Consider the following 20,116-nt stretch of genomic DNA (forward strand, 5'->3'; position numbering starts at 1 on the left):
ACAAACAATGTCTCACAATAAAAAGTTAAGGACCATAAGCAGTCCAGCTAAACTAGAAAAATAAAGTTTGTATTTTAGCTGAGGCTTTTCTTCTTTCCTCCATTTGTTCTTTCTTGTCTTTGATGTCTTGGTTTCTTCAGTCAGAGTTGTGATCTGATCGGAAAAAGGAAAAGTGAAAAGCCAGGATTAGGAATGAAAATTTGACCCTGGTGTATCGTTGCTGTTGTTTCTGCTCTGCAGCTTCAAGTGTTATTTTCTTATGAATGACTCACCGTCAAAGAAGAGCGGTGATTTACAGCGAATCTCCTTCATCCTCTGGTCGAACAGCGCCTTCATCTCCCTCTGCAGCGTTCCCTCTCGCTGTTCTGACCCGGCCGGCACCGGGCGGCTGGGCAGAAACTCCAGGCTATCGGTGCTGCCCCCGCTGTTGCTGGATGAGCTGCCGGACGGGCAGAGGCCGTTGGGAATGCGTCTCACCTGGCTCTGCTCTTGCTGCCAGAGAAAGGTGGGCTTCCGGGTCACAGCAGGCGTCTGGGGCGAACAGGTCTGTTTTCTGGGGCAGCTGTGTGAGCGGGTTTTGGTTTGTATCAGAGTTGAAGGCCGACTGGACGTCGGCGCCTCTAAGGTGCGTCTGACCCTGGCGGGGGACGATGGAGGGATGAGTTTAGAGGCTTCTGGCGGTGGCAGAGTGTGACACTCTAGGACGGAGTAAGGCTGAGGTTCTGGATGGTGTTCAGGTTCAGTGAAAACCTCACTGTGCTCCTCTGGTTCCTGCTCCTCTGGCAGCTCAGGGTGCTCCGGTTCAAACCTCCTCACTGCATACTGCTCAGCGCAGCTTGGCAGCACAGACTCATTCTCAGAGTCCCTTCGATCAGCTTGAGGTTGGCTTTCAGGACCGAGACTCTCCGCCAAAGAAACCTGCGACAGAGTGTCCAGGTCGAAGCTTTCCTCCTTCACACAGGGAGCAGTGGCGCCGCTGCTGTTGTGAGAGTCAGTGGAGGACATCCTGCTGAAGAAGCCTCGCCGTGTCTCTGGAGGCTCGTGGATCTTCACTCTGTGCGCTCGCCTCACAGGCTCGCTCATCATCCCCCTGTGGAACGCAGCTTTAGCCGCTGAGCCTTTTACCACTGGAGACATTTCTCCATTTCTGCTGTCCTGAGACATGGTGTCCAGATCCCGGTTGGAAAACAGAACACGTCCATCTTCAGAGGACTGAACGGAGACGTCAACAGAAGGATGTCTTTGATTGCCCCTCATGTGCTTCTGAGCTGCTTTTTGGATGTGTTTTCTAGCTGCATGCATGGCATGAGCAGGTTTGATCTGTTTCACAAAAAAAGTTTTATTCAGGACTCAAAGATTGTGAATAATATTTAGGTTTATTTTAAAGGTGACCTATTGTGCTTTCTTGAACAGGTTAGGATTAATCCATGGCCTACTCAAAACATTTTATGCACAAGATTATTCACAGATTATGAGATTTTTGTCTGATAATTTCTAACTATTTTCATGAGTTGTTCTTGTCATTAAATCCAAATAAATTCCCCAACTCAATGCTTGCACTCACAGGTGAAAATCGATGCAAACAGATGCACAACTATGCAACCATAGATCTTTGAAAAGCAGAAGTAGAGCCTTCTGCACAGTCAACATAAATGCAGCAAGTGATTTCTGGGTGGTGAGTCAACAACATCCAGCTGCCATTGAAAGTGGAAAATGATCAAATGTGCTGGAGATTCACTTGGGATGCTAGGTGACAGGCTGGGCTAGGCTGGGGTTGCTAGGTAATGGCACAACAATTGGGTAATTTTGAAATGGCTCATTTTCCAGACATCAAAAAACATGAACTTATTGCCAAAAACAGCTGGTTGTTTTTTAGGCACATGGGCTATTTATAGAAGTAATTAATACCCAAATGAAAAACGTGCAAAAAGTGAATTTTACATAACAGGTTCCCTTTTAAGTAGCGTACCTTTCCCATCATGTCATTAATGCCAACGTGAACAAAAATGGACGACTCTGCCATTCCCTCCAGGTAGACATGCCGATAACCTGCAAGCACAATCAAACTGGTTATGATCTTTGTCCTTCAGCTTCTATCAGAAATGTTTTACAGTCCAAGTCTGATTGTGAAAATATTTTCACATATTTAGGTAACAAATCATCAGCACACTGATGTAGATTATCACAGATGTTTAAAGTTACTATTTACTTTTGAAGGTTGGTGCATTTCTCCAGACTGAGACTTTCATCAAAAACAAAAACAAACCCAAACATTTCAACTAAACATTTCAACATAAACACCTGGAAAAGCACCTTTTGCCCACAGATTACAGCAGAGGACCAATGATGCCATGATGCTAATTTAATACAAATATGTCATAGAGCATGGTATAAAGGAATCTTTGAAGTGCAATAAATACAAAAATAACTGAAAAAGGTTTGTCACTGGATTTTTCAGCTGGATTATGATGCTAAACATCAACCAGTCAGACCCTGACCTTCCTTCAAGGTCACATCTTAATCCCCAGATTTAAACTCCAGTCCAACTCTGGAGATTTGAGCCGGCAGCTTACCTGGCATCATGCTGGTGAAAGCCACCGTCCTCTGGCCAATAAAATCCCGTCCAATAGGATCATGATCCCAGACCTGGAACCTCACCAGGGCGATCTGAGGCATCAGGATGCTGAAAACAAGGGTCTCCTCCCACATCGGATTGAATCCTACGACAAAAAAACTTTAAATAAATGTGGAAAATGGACGTGAAGCAACTTAGACAGGGAAGTTCTGCGCTCACCGTTGTCATCAACCACTCTGGTTTGCTGCTTGGAGCAATCGACAGGCAGACCGATGATCTCAACTTCAACAAAGGGATCGATTATCTGAAAAAAGATCAAATCAGAGGTGATTTTCTGTTAATAATTTAAATAAACTCAGAATGGTTGTTCTGGCTCTTACTTCTCCTCTGTCTCCAAACATTGAGTCTTTGGGTTTGGGAAGTTGCTGCCCACTGATTATCTTTAGCACCAGCTGAGTTTTTCTGTGTCCTGGCAATGGATCCTCTGTCACCGGGTTAAAGGCAGCTGAGAAAAACCAGAAGTATTCAGCCACTCTTTTGCATAATTACATTTATAGTTCTATTAATACACACTGCATCCATACCTTTACACATGCACTTAGGCTTCAGAATATATCCACAGTTTCCATTGCTTGAAAACTTGGCTCGGTTCAGTTCAAGCATTCTGCCTTCTGTTTGGTAATTCATTGCAACTAGAATGAAATAAAAACATGGAGACCTTCTGGCAATATCACACAACCTTTAAGGACATGTAATGTTGCTTATTTACAGTTATATGCAGAGTAGAGAAGGTAGAGCACTCAAAAACTGTATTCAAGTTAGAGTAGCACAAATTCAACAGATTTTTACTCTCGTAAAAGTAAAAAGTGGCCACTCAAGTAAAAAACTATTTGGTAGAAATGCCACTTAAGAACTGAGTGACTGATCAAATTATCAGTCATTTAATATTTAAAAATTACATAATCAGATATATTTATATAAATTATATTATATAAATACAAATTTAAGTGGACATTTTGGTTTACATGCTAAGTATAATCTACATTATTATTATTTGATTCAATTCAAACATACTTTATTAGCTCAAAAGGGAAATTAAATTATTATTAAATTTAATTCATAAAATTATAAATGAATAATAACTTATAATTTAATAACTATAAATTATCATTAAATGTCTTATTATTGTTATTGTATTCGCTGAATTTAAAATTATTGAACATAAAAAAGCAAAGCGCCATTCATGATTTATTTTGGAAAAAATAAGTGTTTTATTTTGAAGAGTGCTTAACCGGATACGGTTTTATCTTACGTCGTTGTCTGTTGCTAGGATACGAAATGTCCGTTGCCGTTTCTTGTTCAGTAGAAACCGAATCAAAAGTGTTCAGCAAAGACATTTTGAGGCTCCGTCATGACTGATTGCATAAGTTTTCACTACGTAGCGGTCTCTCTGGATTACCCATGTGGCATCCCGTATTCCAATATGGCTGCGGGTTAAAGTTGCTCGAGTCCACCCTGAAGTTGGACGGGTAGACTCTGATGAGCTGGCGCTGGTTGAAGCGCACCAGCTCGCCGGGTTTTATCTGTAGAATCTGGTTCATTACGGTCTCGTTCAGAGATGACACCTGCCAGCTGCTCAGAAATCCTGCCAAACAGAAATCCAAGACAACAGCCTGCGTGTTTGCACCAAAAACACTTTTAAAATAATAACATCTGCAAGGGGGAAAACAACATGGACATTTCTGAGATTGTGAGATTATACTCAAAATTTCAGATTCTCTTTTTTCTAGGAAATTTTCGAGTTTGAAACTCAGAAATTTCCCAGATTTTTTTTCTAGAACATTTCTGGGTTTTTTTGGGAGAAATGTACTAATTTTTTTCTATGTACAATGGCCCCACGACGCCATTAAGTTAAACATAGATGTCATGGTTTTCGCTAAAGCCTCTTTCATTTTTACCTTGTGTTTCTATCTCATGCACTCGGACAGATTTAGTGTACTTGACCAGGTCAGACAAAGCTCTGGAGAGTCTCATGGTTTTTCTTTTTCTGAAGAAATATTGTAGAAACACAAATTTAACTTTACATATTAAACATCTTTTAAGGTTGATGCGTTCAGGGACCTTACTTAGGATGGTAAACAATCTGGGTTCTGTCTCGGCTGCTGCTGTGGTCTGATTCGCCGTCAGACATAGCCTTGTTTTTTACACGTATTTTCTTTTTTCTCTGAAAACATGAAAGGTAAATTAAGCTTTTTCAAACACAATTTTAAAGGTAATGGGTTAGAGAATCTGGAGAAATGAACCAGCACCTTTCTTTTGAAGCTTCTTATGATTGATCTGCCAAACCGTCTCTTCTTCTTGGGCTGATTAGTTGATTCTGCACCGTTCCCAGGCTGAAAAAGTACAATGCTATTTGTTAACACATCTATCCGTCCGTCCGTCCATTCATCCATTTATTTATTTCTTAATTTGCCTGTAAGTCATTGTCATCATCATCATCATCTTCCTCCTCCTCGTTCCCAGTGTCTTCATCAGATACGTCTCCCTCCTCGGCATCAGGGTCAAGGTTTGCTGGCAGTTTCTTTCCCTGAAAAACAAGAATTTATTCTCTTTTTTTATCACTTAATTTGACCTGTGAAATAAACAAATTTGTACCTTGATTAAAATTTTCCCTTTCAGAATCTCAGGTGAAGGCAGCTTCTTGCATTCCTGCACGCTGACATTAGTCAGATCCAGTTTGTCCTGCAGCACCTCTTTCAGGTATTCGGCCATTTTCTTCTGCTGTGGCACAGTGCAGTGGTTCTCTATGGAGAGGATAACGGGATACCTGGAGGAGAGTGACCATGACAAACTGAGGACTCGAAACAAATAGAACTAATATATTAAAGATATATAAAACATATATATATACACTCCTGATCAAAATCTTAAGACCAGTCAAAAAATTGCAAGAATTTGCATTTTGCACTATTGAATCTTAAGAAGATTCTAAGTAGAGCTTCACAATGTTAAAAGAAAATATTAGTGCAAGAGACAAAAACATTTGAGCAGGGAATTTTCTGAAAACTGCATTTACACTCAAACATAATTTTTTCAGCTGATCAAAAGTTTAAGACCATAGTCTTTAAAAGCCAAAAGCTGTGCAAAAATCTGGATTCCATGTCATGTTCTGTGAAGTCTTTACACTGTCAAGACCTCCAGATGGCAAAAGCAAAAAATTCACTGACTCTGAACGTGGCAGGATTGTTGAGCTGCATAAGCAAGGCCTCTCACAACGTGCCATCGCTGCTGAGGTTGGACGCAGTAAGACAGTCATTTTGCATTTTTTAAATGATCCTGAGGGTTATGGAACAAAAAAGTCAAGCGGTAGACCCAAAAAAATTTCACCAGCTCTGAACCGCAGGATCCGATTGGCTGTCCGTCAAGACAAGGGACGATCCTCTACCCAAATTAAAGCCATTACTGGTGCCGACTGCAGCCGATAACCATCAGACGGCATCTGCAAGGGAAGGGCTTCAGAAACAAAAAACGTCTTCAAAGGCCACGTCTTGTTCAACGCCACAGAATTGCCCGTTTGGACTTTGCAAGGGTGCACCAAACATGGGACATTGAAAGGTGGAAGAAAGTTGTCTTCTCTGATGAGAAAAAGTTTTGGCTTGATGATCCTGATGGCTTCCAACGTTACTGGCATGACAGGGAGATCCCACCTGAGATGTTTTCTACACGGCACAGTGGTGGGGGCGCCATCATGATTTGGGGTGCGTTTTCCTTCAATGGAACAATGGAGCTTCAGGTTGTGCAGGGGCGTCAAACAGCAGCTGGCTATGTGGAGATGTTGCAGCAGGCATCCCTCATGACTGAGGGCCCTCGTCTGTGTGGTAATGATTGGGTTTTTCAACAAGACAATGCTGCAGTTCACAATGCCCGCCTGACAAAGCAGTTCTTCCAAGAGAATAACATCACTCTTTTGGACCATCCTGCATGTTCCCCGGATCTAAACCCAATTGAGAACATTTGGGGATGGATGGCAAGGGAAGTTTACGAAAATGGACATCAGTTCCAGACAGTGGATGCCCTTCGTGAAGCCATTTTCAACACTTGGAGCAATGTTCCCACTAGCCTCCTGGAAACACTGGCATCAAGCATGCCTAAACGATTGTTTGACGTCATCAACAAGAATGGTGGAGCTACTCATTACTGAGTCCTTTTTTTGGCACTTTGATTTCTGTTTTGGGGGGTTTTGGAGGTTTTTTGAGCTATGGTCTTAAACTTTTGATCAGGTGAAAAAATCATGTTTGAGTATAAATGCAGTTTTCAATTAATTCCCTGCTCAAAAGTTTTGTCTCTTATGCTGATTTCTTCTTTTAACATTGTGAAGCTCTACTTAGAACCTTCTTAAGATCCAATAATGCTAAATGCAAATTCTTGCAATTTTTTGACTGGTCTTAAGATTTTGATCAGGAGTGTATATATATATATATATATATATATATATATATATATATATATATATATATATATATATATATATATATATATATATATATATATATATGTGTGTGTTTTTTACTTATTTGTTAAAAACAATTCTGGAACAAACTACCTAAAAACTCCTTAACAGCTGAAACACTGAGTGCCTTTAGCCCTTTCATGAATGAATTATGATTCTTTATGTCAGGATTTCTTTCCAAAGTGTTTTTGATTTAAGGCATATAAAGGGTGGGATTTTTCTTTTTTTTTTTTTTGAAAAACAAATATTTTTCTTGTTCTAATTTTCTATAAATACAAAGTTTTTATTTGGAAAATACATCAGCAGTATTGCTTGTCTGCCATATTGGATTTAACAAAAATGTTCTTGCACTTGCAGTGGACTAAAAACCCACCGGCTTTTGAAACATCATAAATAAAACACTGATCAATATATTTGACATGTAACATGTAACTTGACAGAATGTAATGCTTCAATTGTTAGTGTGTTCTATGACTTTGTGTTTTTATGAAGTAAAGCACTTTGAAATGCATTGCTGCTGAAATGTGATATATAATTATTTTTCTGCTAACAGCAGAAAAATAATTTGTCTTTACAGGAAAACCATTTATCTGCTGTCATTGGTGGCTAGGCTAACTAGCTTTAGCATTCACAACAAGCTCTAGAAGCTGTAGTGTAGCAGAGAGCAAGTAGGGGAGGTAAGAGTGATTGACAGCGCTAAGGCCAGCCTCCTGCCTCTGATTGGTTGTTTCTAGTTAGCACTGGGAGCACTGGGAGAACATAGAGGAGCTAATTTTTTTTTCCACAGATTATCTGTCTCATATCAAACTGTCATGACATAGTGACAGTTTCACCTAATGTGTAAAACAAATATACTTTCATAAAAGTTAAAAAGTTACTTAGTGCTTACGGTGACTTAGTGAAGGCATATTTGTTAATTGTTTCAACAACGTCTTTGAAGAGAATCTTGGATGTCAAAGTGTAGCCGTGATGAATGATGGGTTCACCATCGGGTCCATCCCAGCAGTCGACTAGAAGAGGGGAAAAAATAACAAAGAGGTGCTGAAGTTTCTGTAATGTCACACAAAAATCAAAACAAACACTTGCAATGGCTTTTCCAGCCTCACCCTCCACACAGCGACAGCCTGCTTGCAGAACATAGGCGTACATTTCCACCCTGGACTGGGAGAGCAGCTGGTCTCCAGTCAGGTAGGTGTTGTGCGACGTGGCAATAAAGTAATTAGCGAGAGGTTGCGTCATGTCCTGGTTCACCTGATTGTGCTCGGGGTTAAAGATGTCGCCTGCAGGACTTCGCATGTAGTTGGTGAAACCTGAAGGAGGGAGGGTGGAGTGTCACAATGCGCATTTGCACACTGGTGGCATGTCCTGCTTACGTGGCAAAATTCACTTAATTTTCTGATAATTTAATTGATAAGCAACATCTACCCACCGTCAATACCCAACACCATATGCTGGAGGTTCTCAGGACATGGCTCAAACTTAGCCACAATGTCGAATAAATGCTCTCTGCTCAGACCGCGCATCTATAAAGATCAAAACAATCTTCTGATCATTTCAAATAACGTTTTATTCTGAAGTTCAGCAGCAGTAAATGTAAAAATGCATTGAAGTACTGAAATAACTTAATAATAATCTCACACCTTTGACTTGAGTACATTATTTCAGGAAAGAAGAAACAATCTATGCAATCAAATGATTGTTTTTACAAAAATTATGTGCATCATTTATTGTCACCCCCTATGTTTTTTGATAAAATAATTTATGAACAAAGTATTTTTTTAATTCATACTTTAAGCAACACTCTCCACGCTATTAGATTGAAAGAAGACCTAAAAAAAATAAACAAAAAAGTTTTTTTAAATGAGCTAAATAAAATATTTGTTAAAATTTTTTTTGCAAATTAATAATTGCAAATAATATAATTTTTTGCAATCAATGTGATTATTAATTGCAATGAATGTAAATAATATTTACATATAACAGATAATAAAAACAGCAATAAATGAACATTAATATTTCAAATAAAGACATACACTTTCAGATTCTAAAGTCAACATTTGAAAACAAACATGCACATGTAAGTTTTCACATTTTTAATAGCATAATTGGTGAAACTGTAATATTCATTCACATTTAAAGCTTCATATTTCATACAATTTCTATTTTAATTTTTCAATTTTATATTTCTATTAGGACATTTTAATTATTTCTAAATGAGTTTTAGTTGACAGAACAATGATCTTCAGATGCACAAAATTAATGTTGTAAATAATATATATATATATATATATATATATATATATATATATATATATACATATATATATATATATATGTATATATAATATATATATATATATATATATATATATATATATAATTTAAACAAAACACAATGTACAGTAAATAATAAGCTAGAAAAATATTAATTTGGAAACACTGAAGTAGCTCACACAATGTCACAAACATCTAGATTAGTGTATTGACCCTACAACAGATTTTGAAGTATAAACGATAATTTTAAATAAATTAAATGACTTATAATAATTTCAGAGTTCTGTTAACTTCAATCGTAAAAGTTAAGACTGAATGATGCAAAATAACTGAAGTTTGATAATTAATAATCTAATTTAAAAATTTAATATTTCAGTTGTTTTTTCTAAAACCAAAGGAGATTGTGTCTCCTAAATTGTGTATACAAGTTTTCTATAAATCACAAAAATTAAGAAGTCACATCAATTGAAGATGGGACAATTAATAAAACTATTTTTTCCAACAAAAGAGCTTAGTTTGATTTTTCTTATCTTTTTCTTCTTTTTTTTTGTTTACCTTTTGTTCATTTTCCAGAAAACGTGCGAGGTCGTGCAGATCCAGAACTTCCTTCTGGTTGCTGTAGGAGATCATGATCAGGTAGAGGTCTCTACGTGTGGAAATCATCTTGTAGAAAGAGCAAAATTCATCGAAGCCCAGAGAGCCCTGGATCTCATCTGTGTCTGCTTCCTGCAACAGGAGAGTTTTATTATACAGGGAATAAATCTCCCAGCTTATGGGGAAAAAGCAGAAGAGAATATATCTCATACACAGTTATTGTCGTCAGGAGGAATCCAGTTAGCTGCTGAACTAATGCAATAACACAGAGCAGTTCAGGCCATCTGTGGCAGCCATATGGCTTTCCTGCTGTAGTCCCTGCTCTTCTTCTGCCAAGTAGCTGAATAATTTTTTTTTTTTTCCTGTGTTGATTCATTTAATTTCTCTTCTACTTCGATTGAACTGATGGCCAGATCATATGCCATTGATAGGTTTTTGATTTCTGTTGATGTTCTCCGAACTATCTCAATAAATAATTTTACTAAGTACAGCCACAGGGGAGCCAATAACAACATTATTTCTGAAAAGTATTTGAAAACCACTCAGCCTTTTTATTCTACTACTGTGCTGTTTGTGTAGCCAAACAAAGTTCATGGCAATTTGTGGCTGTTAAAATATTAAAAAGTATTACTTCTTTTTTCAGGGAAGACAGCTTATTATGTAGAGTTTATTACTGTAAAATCCTTAAAAACATTGCACTTGACAGAAAATATATATTTATTTAGGGAAAAGAGGGTAAAGATTACCATGTTAGCACTGCTGGTGTTTAGTCCTGTTCACTTTTAGCTAATGGATAATTTCTGCTAAATTATTAATTTAATATCAGTTAATTTATTATACAACCTATAAATTCAACTCTTCTAAACTTTATAGTGAATAACGAGATTAATGAGGATCTGAAAAGTTGGGTTTACAATCTGTTGCTAACAACAGGTCGTTATTTTGCTAGCAGATATTAGCAAGCTAAACCTGTGTAAAATGTCAAAAACAATATATCCTTTTTATTCTGCTTCACGGTTACGTACTACAAACTTTGTGTTGATCTCTGAAATAAAATCCGCAAACAAAAAAGTACAAATAAAATTTTGAAGACGGCACAAAGTGAAAACGTTTGACTAATTTTGCAAGCCACCGCAGTTAGCGGTGATTCTTAACATCTGGTTGCTGCAGAACAATATTCAAATATTCTTTGTAAATAAGAGCGTGAATAAACATCTCTAGTTGTGCTTCTAGGTGGAGTAAATGTTCTCACTTGAAACATGTCCTTGACTTTCTGCTTGGGTAGATTGACATTCAGCTTGTGGAGCAGCTGGTGAACTTCCCCAATGCTCAAGGTGCCGTCGCCATTTTTGTCAGCCTCAGAGAAGGTCTGCTGCAGCCACGTGACGCCGCAGTTAAGGACCAATCAGAAAACACAACAGGTGAATCACTGCACTGTCAGCAGGAAGGACTGGGTGAAGGATATTGATCCCGGGTGCGCTGTCTGCGGGCCAGACTGTCTTCATCGCTGATCCCGGCCATCAGGTACTTGAGGCCCTGGATCCAGGTGCGCACCTCCTCTGCATTGTTGGAGACCAGGTCCAGGGACTTGACTCGGTCCCCGTAGTAAATACTGAAGCAGCAGTTTGGGTCGAAACGGTTCTCTGCGTAACGCCGGAAGATCTCCGATGTTTTCCCCTCACAGACCTCGTGGATGGAGTCAATGGAGACTGAAGCAGAAAAAAAAAAAAAAAAACATTCAGGTTTCCAGCAGAAAACAGATGAACAGAGAAATCTGAATTAACTTACACCCCTTGACTGTTTCCACACTTTTGTTTATAACCCAGTCTCCTTCTAAATTAGTGTGGATCAGTGTGGGGACAGTTGTAATGAAGGAAAATATGTTTTAAGACATTTTATGTGCATTTGTAATTAGCTTGGATTGTACAGGCAGGCGTTAGTAGCAAACTAAAAAAACTAATGTCTGAATTTTGAAATGCAGAGTTTTATTTAAACCTGCCATTTCTTTTAAATATTTGAAAGTGACATCAGCTAATAAACACTAAATTTTAGTTAATTTCATATCTTCTATTTCCCTAATAGTGGTGGCAGTCAACAGCAGGAAAAGATTATGTTATTATTTGTACAACTATAAAAATAATATATAAATCATTTTTTTATGAGAAATAGCATTTAATTTGTATTATTCAAGGTTATTTTAAGTACTTATATATATATTATCACGCAAGCTTGGTGCTCTTGCCAAGCCTGACCACCCCAAGGTGGTCATATCTCTGCAGGCTTGGTGAATCTATTTTGGTATTTTCTGACATTGCAGATCCTTTCCTGCTCATCTGAGCTGCATGGGGCGGACAGACATTTTCAGGCCTTTCCAGATACAGTCTGTTCTTTTGGATTTAAATCTGGTAACTGTTCCTCAAGCCGCTCCTTCATAATCCTGGCTTTCCGCTTCGGGTCAATTTTGTGTTTTCACCTTAGTCAGAGTCACAGATCATTACTATAGAGCAGGTTTATTTGAAAAGTTTCATCATATTTAATCACAGCTTCATAACACCGCCACCGCCGTGCTTTACAGTAGAAACGGTGTTAGCTAGGTTATATGAGCACTGAATGTTTTTATCCAAACATGTTGGTCGTTCCAAATATCTTTTCAAATACTGTAGAGCACAATGCTTTTCAAGTTCCTCAGTGAAGCTGAATTTTATGTGTTTTTATTGATTTATTTTGTACTTTTGGATTTATTTGCAGACAATTACTCTGACTTCAGAGGTTGGTTTCTGCTTTGGTTTGGAGGAATTTATAAAGAAATATTAAGGCTCCCCTACAAATTATCTTCAGTCAAATGAATTTACCACAGCTGGACTTCAATCAAATTTCAAAAGATTCTCAACGATGATCAGTGGATTTCAGATCAATTAGAGCTTCAGAGTGTCATATAGCAAAAGGTGAAGATACATGAATGTATTTTTTTGTTTTGTTTTTATAATTGTTATTTTTCCTCTTGTGAAACATCTTTGACTGTCCCAAAAAGCACTACATAAATTTGATGTTTTACTGTTATTCTTGTGATGTTAAAAAGTAAAATAACATTAACAATAAATAGCACATTTTTATTGAAAAGTTTGCTTTATGATTGTTTTTTGGAATATATATCTGTTTTCTTAATTTGGTGATAACATCCAAATTTGTCTGTCATCATGCATGTATAAAAAGTCAACAATGATTCAAATATGTGTTAATTTCAGAATAAAAATTGACCAATATCTTTTTTGAACAACCGGACTTTCCACTTCTTCAAACATTTACATTATATTTTCACTTTTTGAAGCCTTAGTTTCACACTCAACAGCATTTTCAGCTTTGTTCGGTGACTCTGTTCAATAAAAATGACTGAACTCTCACTTTTGGCCTTGTCGTGCTTTTTGGAAGGCCGCCACCGGATGCAGGACTTGTGCTCATCCAGGAAGAAGAACCGGACCAGGCCTTTCTTCTTCCCCTTCAGTTTGGTCATCTGGGTGCCGGTTTGCATGGTGCACATACATCGCTCCACTGCAGGGGGAAAGATGGTAAAAAGGGTAATTTTTCTGTCCCTTAGAGAGCAAAACATGGAACATAAATGTGATGCACAGGCACTGACAGAATAATGACAAAATGAAAGGATATTGCAGATTGCTAGATTTACGTGTTGTGATCAAATATGACTGCAAAAAAGTGTGAAAACCCACTTTTGTTTGGTTGATACTTGTTATTTTTACACTATTACATAATCTTGTGTTTATATCCATTAAACACTTTTAGTAAATAAACTAAGCATGTCAAATGCTTTTAGGGAGCTGCTTATATTATTGATAAAATAATAACTTAAGCAACATTAAGCAAGATTAATATCACAACTTGAAGTGTATATCGTCTGACTAGATTTAACCCTTTAATACCAAATATGTAATTTTTGATGATTATTTTTCTAAATATTTTTCTTAAAAAATCGGCTGATTTAAGTATACGTATCATATAAATTTATACAACATGTATTATAGATATGTATAACTTCAGAAGTGTAATATACTTTTTGAATTGGTAAATTTGGCAATCAATGTTTTTGGCTATGATGATTAAATGAATGTAAAAGTCTGACATATTAATTATGCTGCAAACAAATTTAGAAAACAAGCCAATGAGTCAAAAATGATTTCTTTTGTATAATAAAATACATTCAATGCTTAATTTGTATCATTATCATCATCAGTATCTTTAATTATAAAGTGCTTTAGCTGAAACAAAGTGTTGAATATCAGTAATAAGCAAGAAAACATAAGGATAAAGTGGCAAAGCTAATTAAAAACTCTGTTCAAAACAATAAAACGACACAATTAAATAGATTATACAAATAAATTTAAAAAGACTTTGGGTTTTCTGATGCTTTTTGTTATCAGTCACATGCATGTAACATTTTTGCAGCAGCATTTTTTTCGTGGTGAGTTCAGGTGATGGTCATTGTTTTTGTGCGGCGTGAGCAGGTAACCTTTGTTTGTAATCTGAAGATACATGTGACGCAACCTGGCACATCATTCAGGCTAATCCTCAAGGATTGTCTGTAGTCCATATGCTCATTATCTGCTTCTCCGCTTCCCTCTCTGTTGTTTGTGCAGCTGACGACCCTTAAAGGTCACCTAAAAGCACATATCCAGAATATGTCAGGAGGATGAATTGTTCCCAAAAGGTTAGCGGAGGCTTACCTATTTGCCCCAGCCTCCATTTGGGTTGTGCAACCACACTGCCGCCGATCCAGAAAAACTCCTCAGCCAGTCTGGAGACGGACGCTTTCTGCCAAAGTTTGGGTGAGCTCATGATGGAGTGGGTGGGCGAGTTGACGGGGTTAGAGGTCCGCTTGGCTTCCCGTTTGGCCCGTGAGGGGGAGAACATTCCGGATGACCCCAGAGCCTGGAAGGAGGTCTTCTTCGGGGTCGTACGGGAGGTCAGCGGCGGGCTCTGGCCCAGAGACGGTGGAGTCATCGCTGCAGGCCTGTGGTTCATCTCTGAACTATACATTTGGTTCCGGCTCACCAGTCCCATTCACAAAACACGGACATACCTTCCTCCTGTCTCCAACAGAAAGTTTGCGTCGCACCGTGGCAGCATGTCCTCCAGTTCCCATCAGTCTCCCCACATGAGCACAGAGTTCATTCAGTCAGGATCCGGTGCTTCGTCCATAGGGTCCTCCTTTTATTTCCTTTTGCCGCCTGCAGAGTGCTCTCAGTGAGGAAGTGTGCAACTAGTTTGAGTCTCTAAATCTTTCTCAAGCTGTAATCCTGCAGTGAGGCTTCAGCCTGGTCTTGATAGAGGGATTTTCTGTGAAGCCAGTAAGCTCCCGGGGAGGAAGACTGGGACCGGAGGGCTTCACACGCTCAATTTACAGCTTAAAAATCTTCACATTTAGAAATCTGAAGATGATCAAATGCAAAACAAAGACTTGAGACTTAGGGTTTGGTAGGTGGTGTAAACAAGGTCGAAATGTTTTCTCCTAAATTGTGAGTTAGGATTTCCCTCTAGAGGCAACAGGATGATGTGCAGCTCTATTATTTAAATGTCTCTCAAACTATAAACAATAAAATATAACATGATCTAATTGCTTTCACTTAAAGTAAAGGGAAAAAAAAGAATTTTAGTTTTTTCATTTACTTTTAACATATAAACTCAAACAAAATAGTACAAAACTATAAAATGTCATAGTTTTGTACTAGTTTTACTCCTTATTAAGTATGTAAGTATGTAATTATTATTTATTTTGCAGTTCTGGTTTTTGTATTAAGAAGATTAGCTAATTTGTTCAGTCATCTGCTTTACAGAATCGCCTCTTGTAGCTTGCTAGCTCTATTTTCAAAACATTATTGACTCAAAGGGAAAAAAAATCAAGTGGAGCTATTCACACCACATTTGAGGTGGGAAAAAAACACGTCCCAGTTTTCTTTCAGCCAGCTGGCTGGCAGTGCGCAGCAGGAGGTAGGAGAAAACATTCAACGCTTTCTCCTCCATCTTCTCCTCCAAGTGATTTAAAACTATCAGAATGTTACAGAACATTTTTAATGGTTTTGAAACTTTAGAAACTTCTATTAGCTTGATGGTTAAAAGCGACTCATGAATATACAGCTCTGGAAAAAAAGAGATCACTTTAAATGATCAGTTTCTCAGATTTGACTTTTTGTAGGTATATGTTATATTCATTTATAAACAACAATAATAATGTTTTCACTCAGGAAAAGTTTAGAAATACATATTTGGTGGAATAATAACAGGTTTTCAAAGGGGTTCAGTGCAGTGGTCTCTTAACTGTTTTCAGAGCTGCATTACATGCTTTGTGAAAAAATAGTATTACTTTATACCTAATTATCTTCCTGCACAGTGGACAAAATATTACTGAGACATAATTTATAGCTAGTTGGAGTTTTCACCTGTCACTTTCTGAACAATGTTCAGTTCATCATCTGAAAATGATCTGGTCACAAAAGATCAATACTAACATTTTGATGGGTTTCAGATGCGTGATCCGGATGCCGTGCAAAATTTTAATGCGGGTCCAGAAGTGGATTTCCCCAGTTCCAGGTTAAAACAGGTCACATCTAGTACGCTGATGCCCTAAATGGACTGGAACAGATGAGATATCTGGAAAAAATACGTGTATATTTAGCATCCTTATTGTCTAGGTAAAAAAAAGACGTCATGTAATCTTGAGGATTTATCCGGCGTTGAGGCCATCAACATAACTATCTGGTGCTGCAGGCCTCATGCTAGATGGGTCCAAAAAAAGTTTCCAAAAACCTGGAAATGTACAAATATTTTGTTTCCAATTAGGATCAAAAGAAGCATTAAATGGCTGTGGACTTGTTTCTGCCGGGTGAGTAGTAACTGAATTAGTCTACCATAACAATCCTACCGCTAACAACAAGCTAACTAATGTTATTTCTATGAGATTGGATCTATTTGTAAATGATCTATTTAGATTCTATAAACCCAAATTCATGCTGGAGCTGTACGTTAATGTATTTCTACAATGTAGCAGATATCCATCTGCAGCGATCTGCAGACACCCATTTAAAAAATGGTTGGTGTTCAGAGAGAGCGGGGAAATAGTCACAGCATTATGAACGCTTACCTTTATAGTTACTATACTTATAACTTAGTAACTGTCCAATGAAATATCTGAAAATACGATTCATTCACTATTGAATCTTACTAAATTTGATTTATTGTGTAAGGAACAATGGACAAAAAGTTCAAATCATACCAAAATCAGTTCGAATTTTAAAGAAAACAGAAACAAACAAGCACAACAAACTGAACTGAGTAGAACTGATTTTAATTTTAATGGGTATTATACAAGTTTTCTGAAAGGAAAAGGAAAACACTGAAACAAGAGGCCAGTGAAAACCCACTTCCAGGCCCCAGAAAAGTACAGGAGCATCAGCAAATAACACGGATACCACCATTATACTGTACCCAACAAATACTGAGCGAGGGTATCGTAATGATAAGACATGAAAGTGTTTCCTGTCTATTACAAGTGAGAGCACCAAACGGTTCAAAAACCATCAGAAGGTCCGAGTTAATCTGTGACGGAGCTGGAAGTGCTGAGGAATATATCATATATTTGTGAGGTTTTGGTCAGAGGTGAACTATATACTCTATAATTCATCAAATAATTAATCTATAAAATCAAGTGAAAGGTTTTAAAGTTCTTTTGGTGAGAGAAACTCACAACGACTAACAGTTTAAATCGATAAATCTACCCAGCTTGGTGTATGCCCTGCGACTGGGGCAACAATCAAATTACAGTTCTGCAAATTCAAATAGTCTCTCTGTTTTTTTGGTTTCAAGTAAGAACAAAAAACAATATGCATAATCAACTTAAGTCTGGGGCAAGCAAACATACCATACCAACAAACATCTTATTTACAATACTGTATTTACATCAGACGGTATACTAAGGGAAAAGTGAATTTAATTTCAGAGCTCGTGTTACTTTCTGATTCTAAAAATGTAACAGGGAGTACAATGCTAGGTTCTGTTTTTAAAAAGTGCAATTACTTTTCTCAGAGTAAAAAAATAGATATCCATATTTAGTATATATGTAAAAATGTTTTTCATACAGCCACTGTTGATTTAAAAGCCCTAAAACTGGAGACCAAAAAGAAAAGGAACAAAAAAAAAGGTCGCTTTCTCTCAATAGGCAGCAAATTATTGTAGATTATAAATTACTTAAAAAGTCAGAAGTACCATTTTATCACATTAACAGCTGTTTAGGAGTTTTGTTTCATTAAAGGAGTGTTTTTTTACTTTTGTAAACTAAGTGGGCAAAACAAAACAAAAAAAAATAAAAAATCCTCTGCATGGCTTGGGAGTGAAAAACAAAACAAAACCACAACGAGCAACAAAAACTAGTACTTACATAAAATACCTAGGAGCTAAACAATGGTGAACATGGAGGCCGCCCACCGAAGAACCGCCAATACTTCAGGTTTATATCAAATACAAAAGGTAGATAAGCTGCTATATACGTTCGTATATGGTTGTTTTTTTCTCTTGCTGGTGGAACTGAGCGAGAAGTTTTCCTTAAAATGCTCCACATGTTTCAGAAAGTCGAGCAGATGCCTAAAGGTAAGTAGTGGTAATCTTCCAGTGGTCTGCAGTGACACCTCTGAGTGGCACGAAGACGCTCGTCGTCCGCTCCCGTTCCACCAGTGGCAGCCGGTTCCTTCCCTTCATATTCAAGTAGTGTTGTGTTGCTGTGTTTCTCGGAATAGCTTATACCGAAACCAAAACTCTGGGGCAGCGCCAGGAGGACGGCTCGCTGGAACGGTGTGTGTTTGTCGCTGAACAAGTCTCTCATAGCTTCACTCTGTTACATGCTCATGCTTCTTTCCAGTTCATGTAGTGATTTTTTTGTCATATTCTCATAATAATATTGATGTATACTATAACATATCATATATGACAGATTTATTTCCTCTACAAAAGTGACTTTTTATTTATTTTTTTAAATTCCTCAACTGGAGCTCCTTTCAATTGAGTCTCTCTGTCCAGTTTTCTTTCTTTCTTTCTCTTTTTTTACATGTGCATGTTTAGGATCCTCTGCTGGACTGTGTGGTTTGGCTTTTTGCGTCTTTGTGTGCGTCCTTGCTCTCTCTGGGAGGACTGGTGCTGGCCTGCAGGGCCAGCTGGTTCTGCAGGTCCTTCACCACGCTCTCCAGGCTCTGTCGAGCTTCTCTCTCCTGCTGAAGTTCCTGCCTCAGCTGCTCCCGGTCGGCCTCCGCCTGCTGCAGCTGCACGTGCAGCTCCTCGATCTGCGCAACAAAAAACAAACCATACATGCATAAACTCTGTTAAATCAATTAGTCAACACTTTTTTTAAAAAATATTGTGAATTAATAAAGTTTGAAAAAAATGCAGTAAAGTTTATCTGATAATCAGACAAATTGTGATAAATTGATTATTGTAAGAATCGTCGACTAATTTAGTAATTGTCAACTGGAGTATTGAAACAAAAAAAAAGAATATTTACAAAAATAACGACACTTTCAGAGCAGTAATGAAGCAAAAAAAAACTGCCCAGAAATTATTTACAATAAACCTTATTTGTAAATATGTTATAACCAGAGCTCTATAAGTAGCAGTTTTAGCTTCACCTGGGGAAAAAAAAATCTCCTGTTAGCACCATTTAACTATCGGTTAAATAATAGTGAACAGATTAGCCCTAAACTGTATTAAAGTCAAGCAGAAAGAGTTTTTTTCCTGTACTTTGAGAAGCAGCTATGGGGTTACATTGTTATTAAATTACTCCTCTTTGGAGTGGTCCAGCGGCGCTGCATACCTGAGTGGAGTACTTGACTCGAAGACGTTCAGCCTCACAGCCCTGGTCGCAAACTCGAACTTGTCTCTCTCTGTCCAGCTCTCTTTTCAGCCGCCCACAGGATTCCTCTGCGTCCCTCATCTTCCTCTCCCAGTCCACACGGAGGCGCTCTATCTCCTTCCGCAGGTTGCGTTTGGCTTCGATGGCGTCGCGCAGGCGGCCTTTCTTAGCCACCCTCACAAACTCCAGCTCCTAAAAAAAAAAAAAAAAAAATCGCAAAGTTTTAGGCTTGGTGTGTTTTTAAATAGACTAATGCATA

The 20,116-nt window shown here is 37.9% G+C and overlaps 2 protein-coding genes across 3 annotated transcripts in view; both read right to left on the reverse strand.

Moving 5' to 3' along the window:
* Window positions 1-39: 39 nt before the first annotated feature.
* Window positions 40-15,273, reverse strand: plch2b (phospholipase C, eta 2b). Of its 2 annotated transcripts, none has more exons than XM_055022976.1 (21): window positions 14,690-15,273; window positions 13,356-13,502; window positions 11,419-11,662; window positions 11,206-11,335; window positions 9,915-10,085; window positions 8,515-8,608; window positions 8,192-8,395; window positions 7,975-8,095; window positions 5,231-5,402; window positions 5,049-5,162; window positions 4,885-4,968; window positions 4,702-4,799; window positions 4,534-4,622; window positions 4,035-4,220; window positions 3,160-3,267; window positions 2,956-3,080; window positions 2,795-2,879; window positions 2,574-2,720; window positions 1,970-2,049; window positions 273-1,320; window positions 40-153 (listed from the first exon to the last, which is right to left on the reverse strand). In XM_055022976.1, the coding sequence occupies exons 1-21, from the start codon at window positions 15,024-15,026 to the stop codon at window positions 137-139; spliced, it is 3,801 nt and encodes a 1,266-aa protein (XP_054878951.1). In that variant the 5' UTR covers window positions 15,027-15,273; the 3' UTR covers window positions 40-136. The 2 variants fall into 2 exon arrangements, with proteins under 2 accessions (XP_054878951.1, XP_054878960.1); XM_055022985.1 differs by lacking the exon at window positions 14,690-15,273 and adding an exon at window positions 14,476-14,581.
* A 2,013-nt stretch (window positions 15,274-17,286) lies between these two features.
* skib (v-ski avian sarcoma viral oncogene homolog b) overlaps window positions 17,287-20,116 on the reverse strand; it is a 47,944-nt gene continuing 45,114 nt past the window's right edge. The window contains exons 6-7 of the mRNA XM_055023033.1: window positions 19,819-20,049; window positions 17,287-19,291 (exon numbers count right to left, since the gene is read on the reverse strand). Coding sequence (XP_054879008.1) covers window positions 19,070-19,291; window positions 19,819-20,049 — 453 coding nt within the window. The 3' untranslated portion in view covers window positions 17,287-19,069. The remainder of the gene's footprint in view (window positions 19,292-19,818; window positions 20,050-20,116) is intronic.

The sequence above is a fragment of the Poeciliopsis prolifica genome, unplaced genomic scaffold (assembly GCF_027474105.1).
Source record: "Poeciliopsis prolifica strain line A6 unplaced genomic scaffold, Auburn_PproV2 SCAFFOLD003, whole genome shotgun sequence".
In the NCBI taxonomy this organism is placed as follows: domain Eukaryota; kingdom Metazoa; phylum Chordata; class Actinopteri; order Cyprinodontiformes; family Poeciliidae; genus Poeciliopsis; species Poeciliopsis prolifica.

Coding starts and splice junctions, on each gene's coding strand:
- plch2b (XM_055022976.1), bottom strand. CDS start 15,026: ATGGGACTGGTGAGCCGGAACCAAATGTATAGTTCAGAGATGAACCAC. Junction 4,623..4,701: donor CAGATTGTTTACCATCCTAA/GTAAGGTCCCTG, acceptor ATATTTCTTCAG/AAAAAGAAAAACCATGAGAC. Junction 3,268..4,034: donor GAATACGGGATGCCACATGG/GTAATCCAGAGA, acceptor ATTTCATTCTAG/TTGCAATGAATTACCAAACA.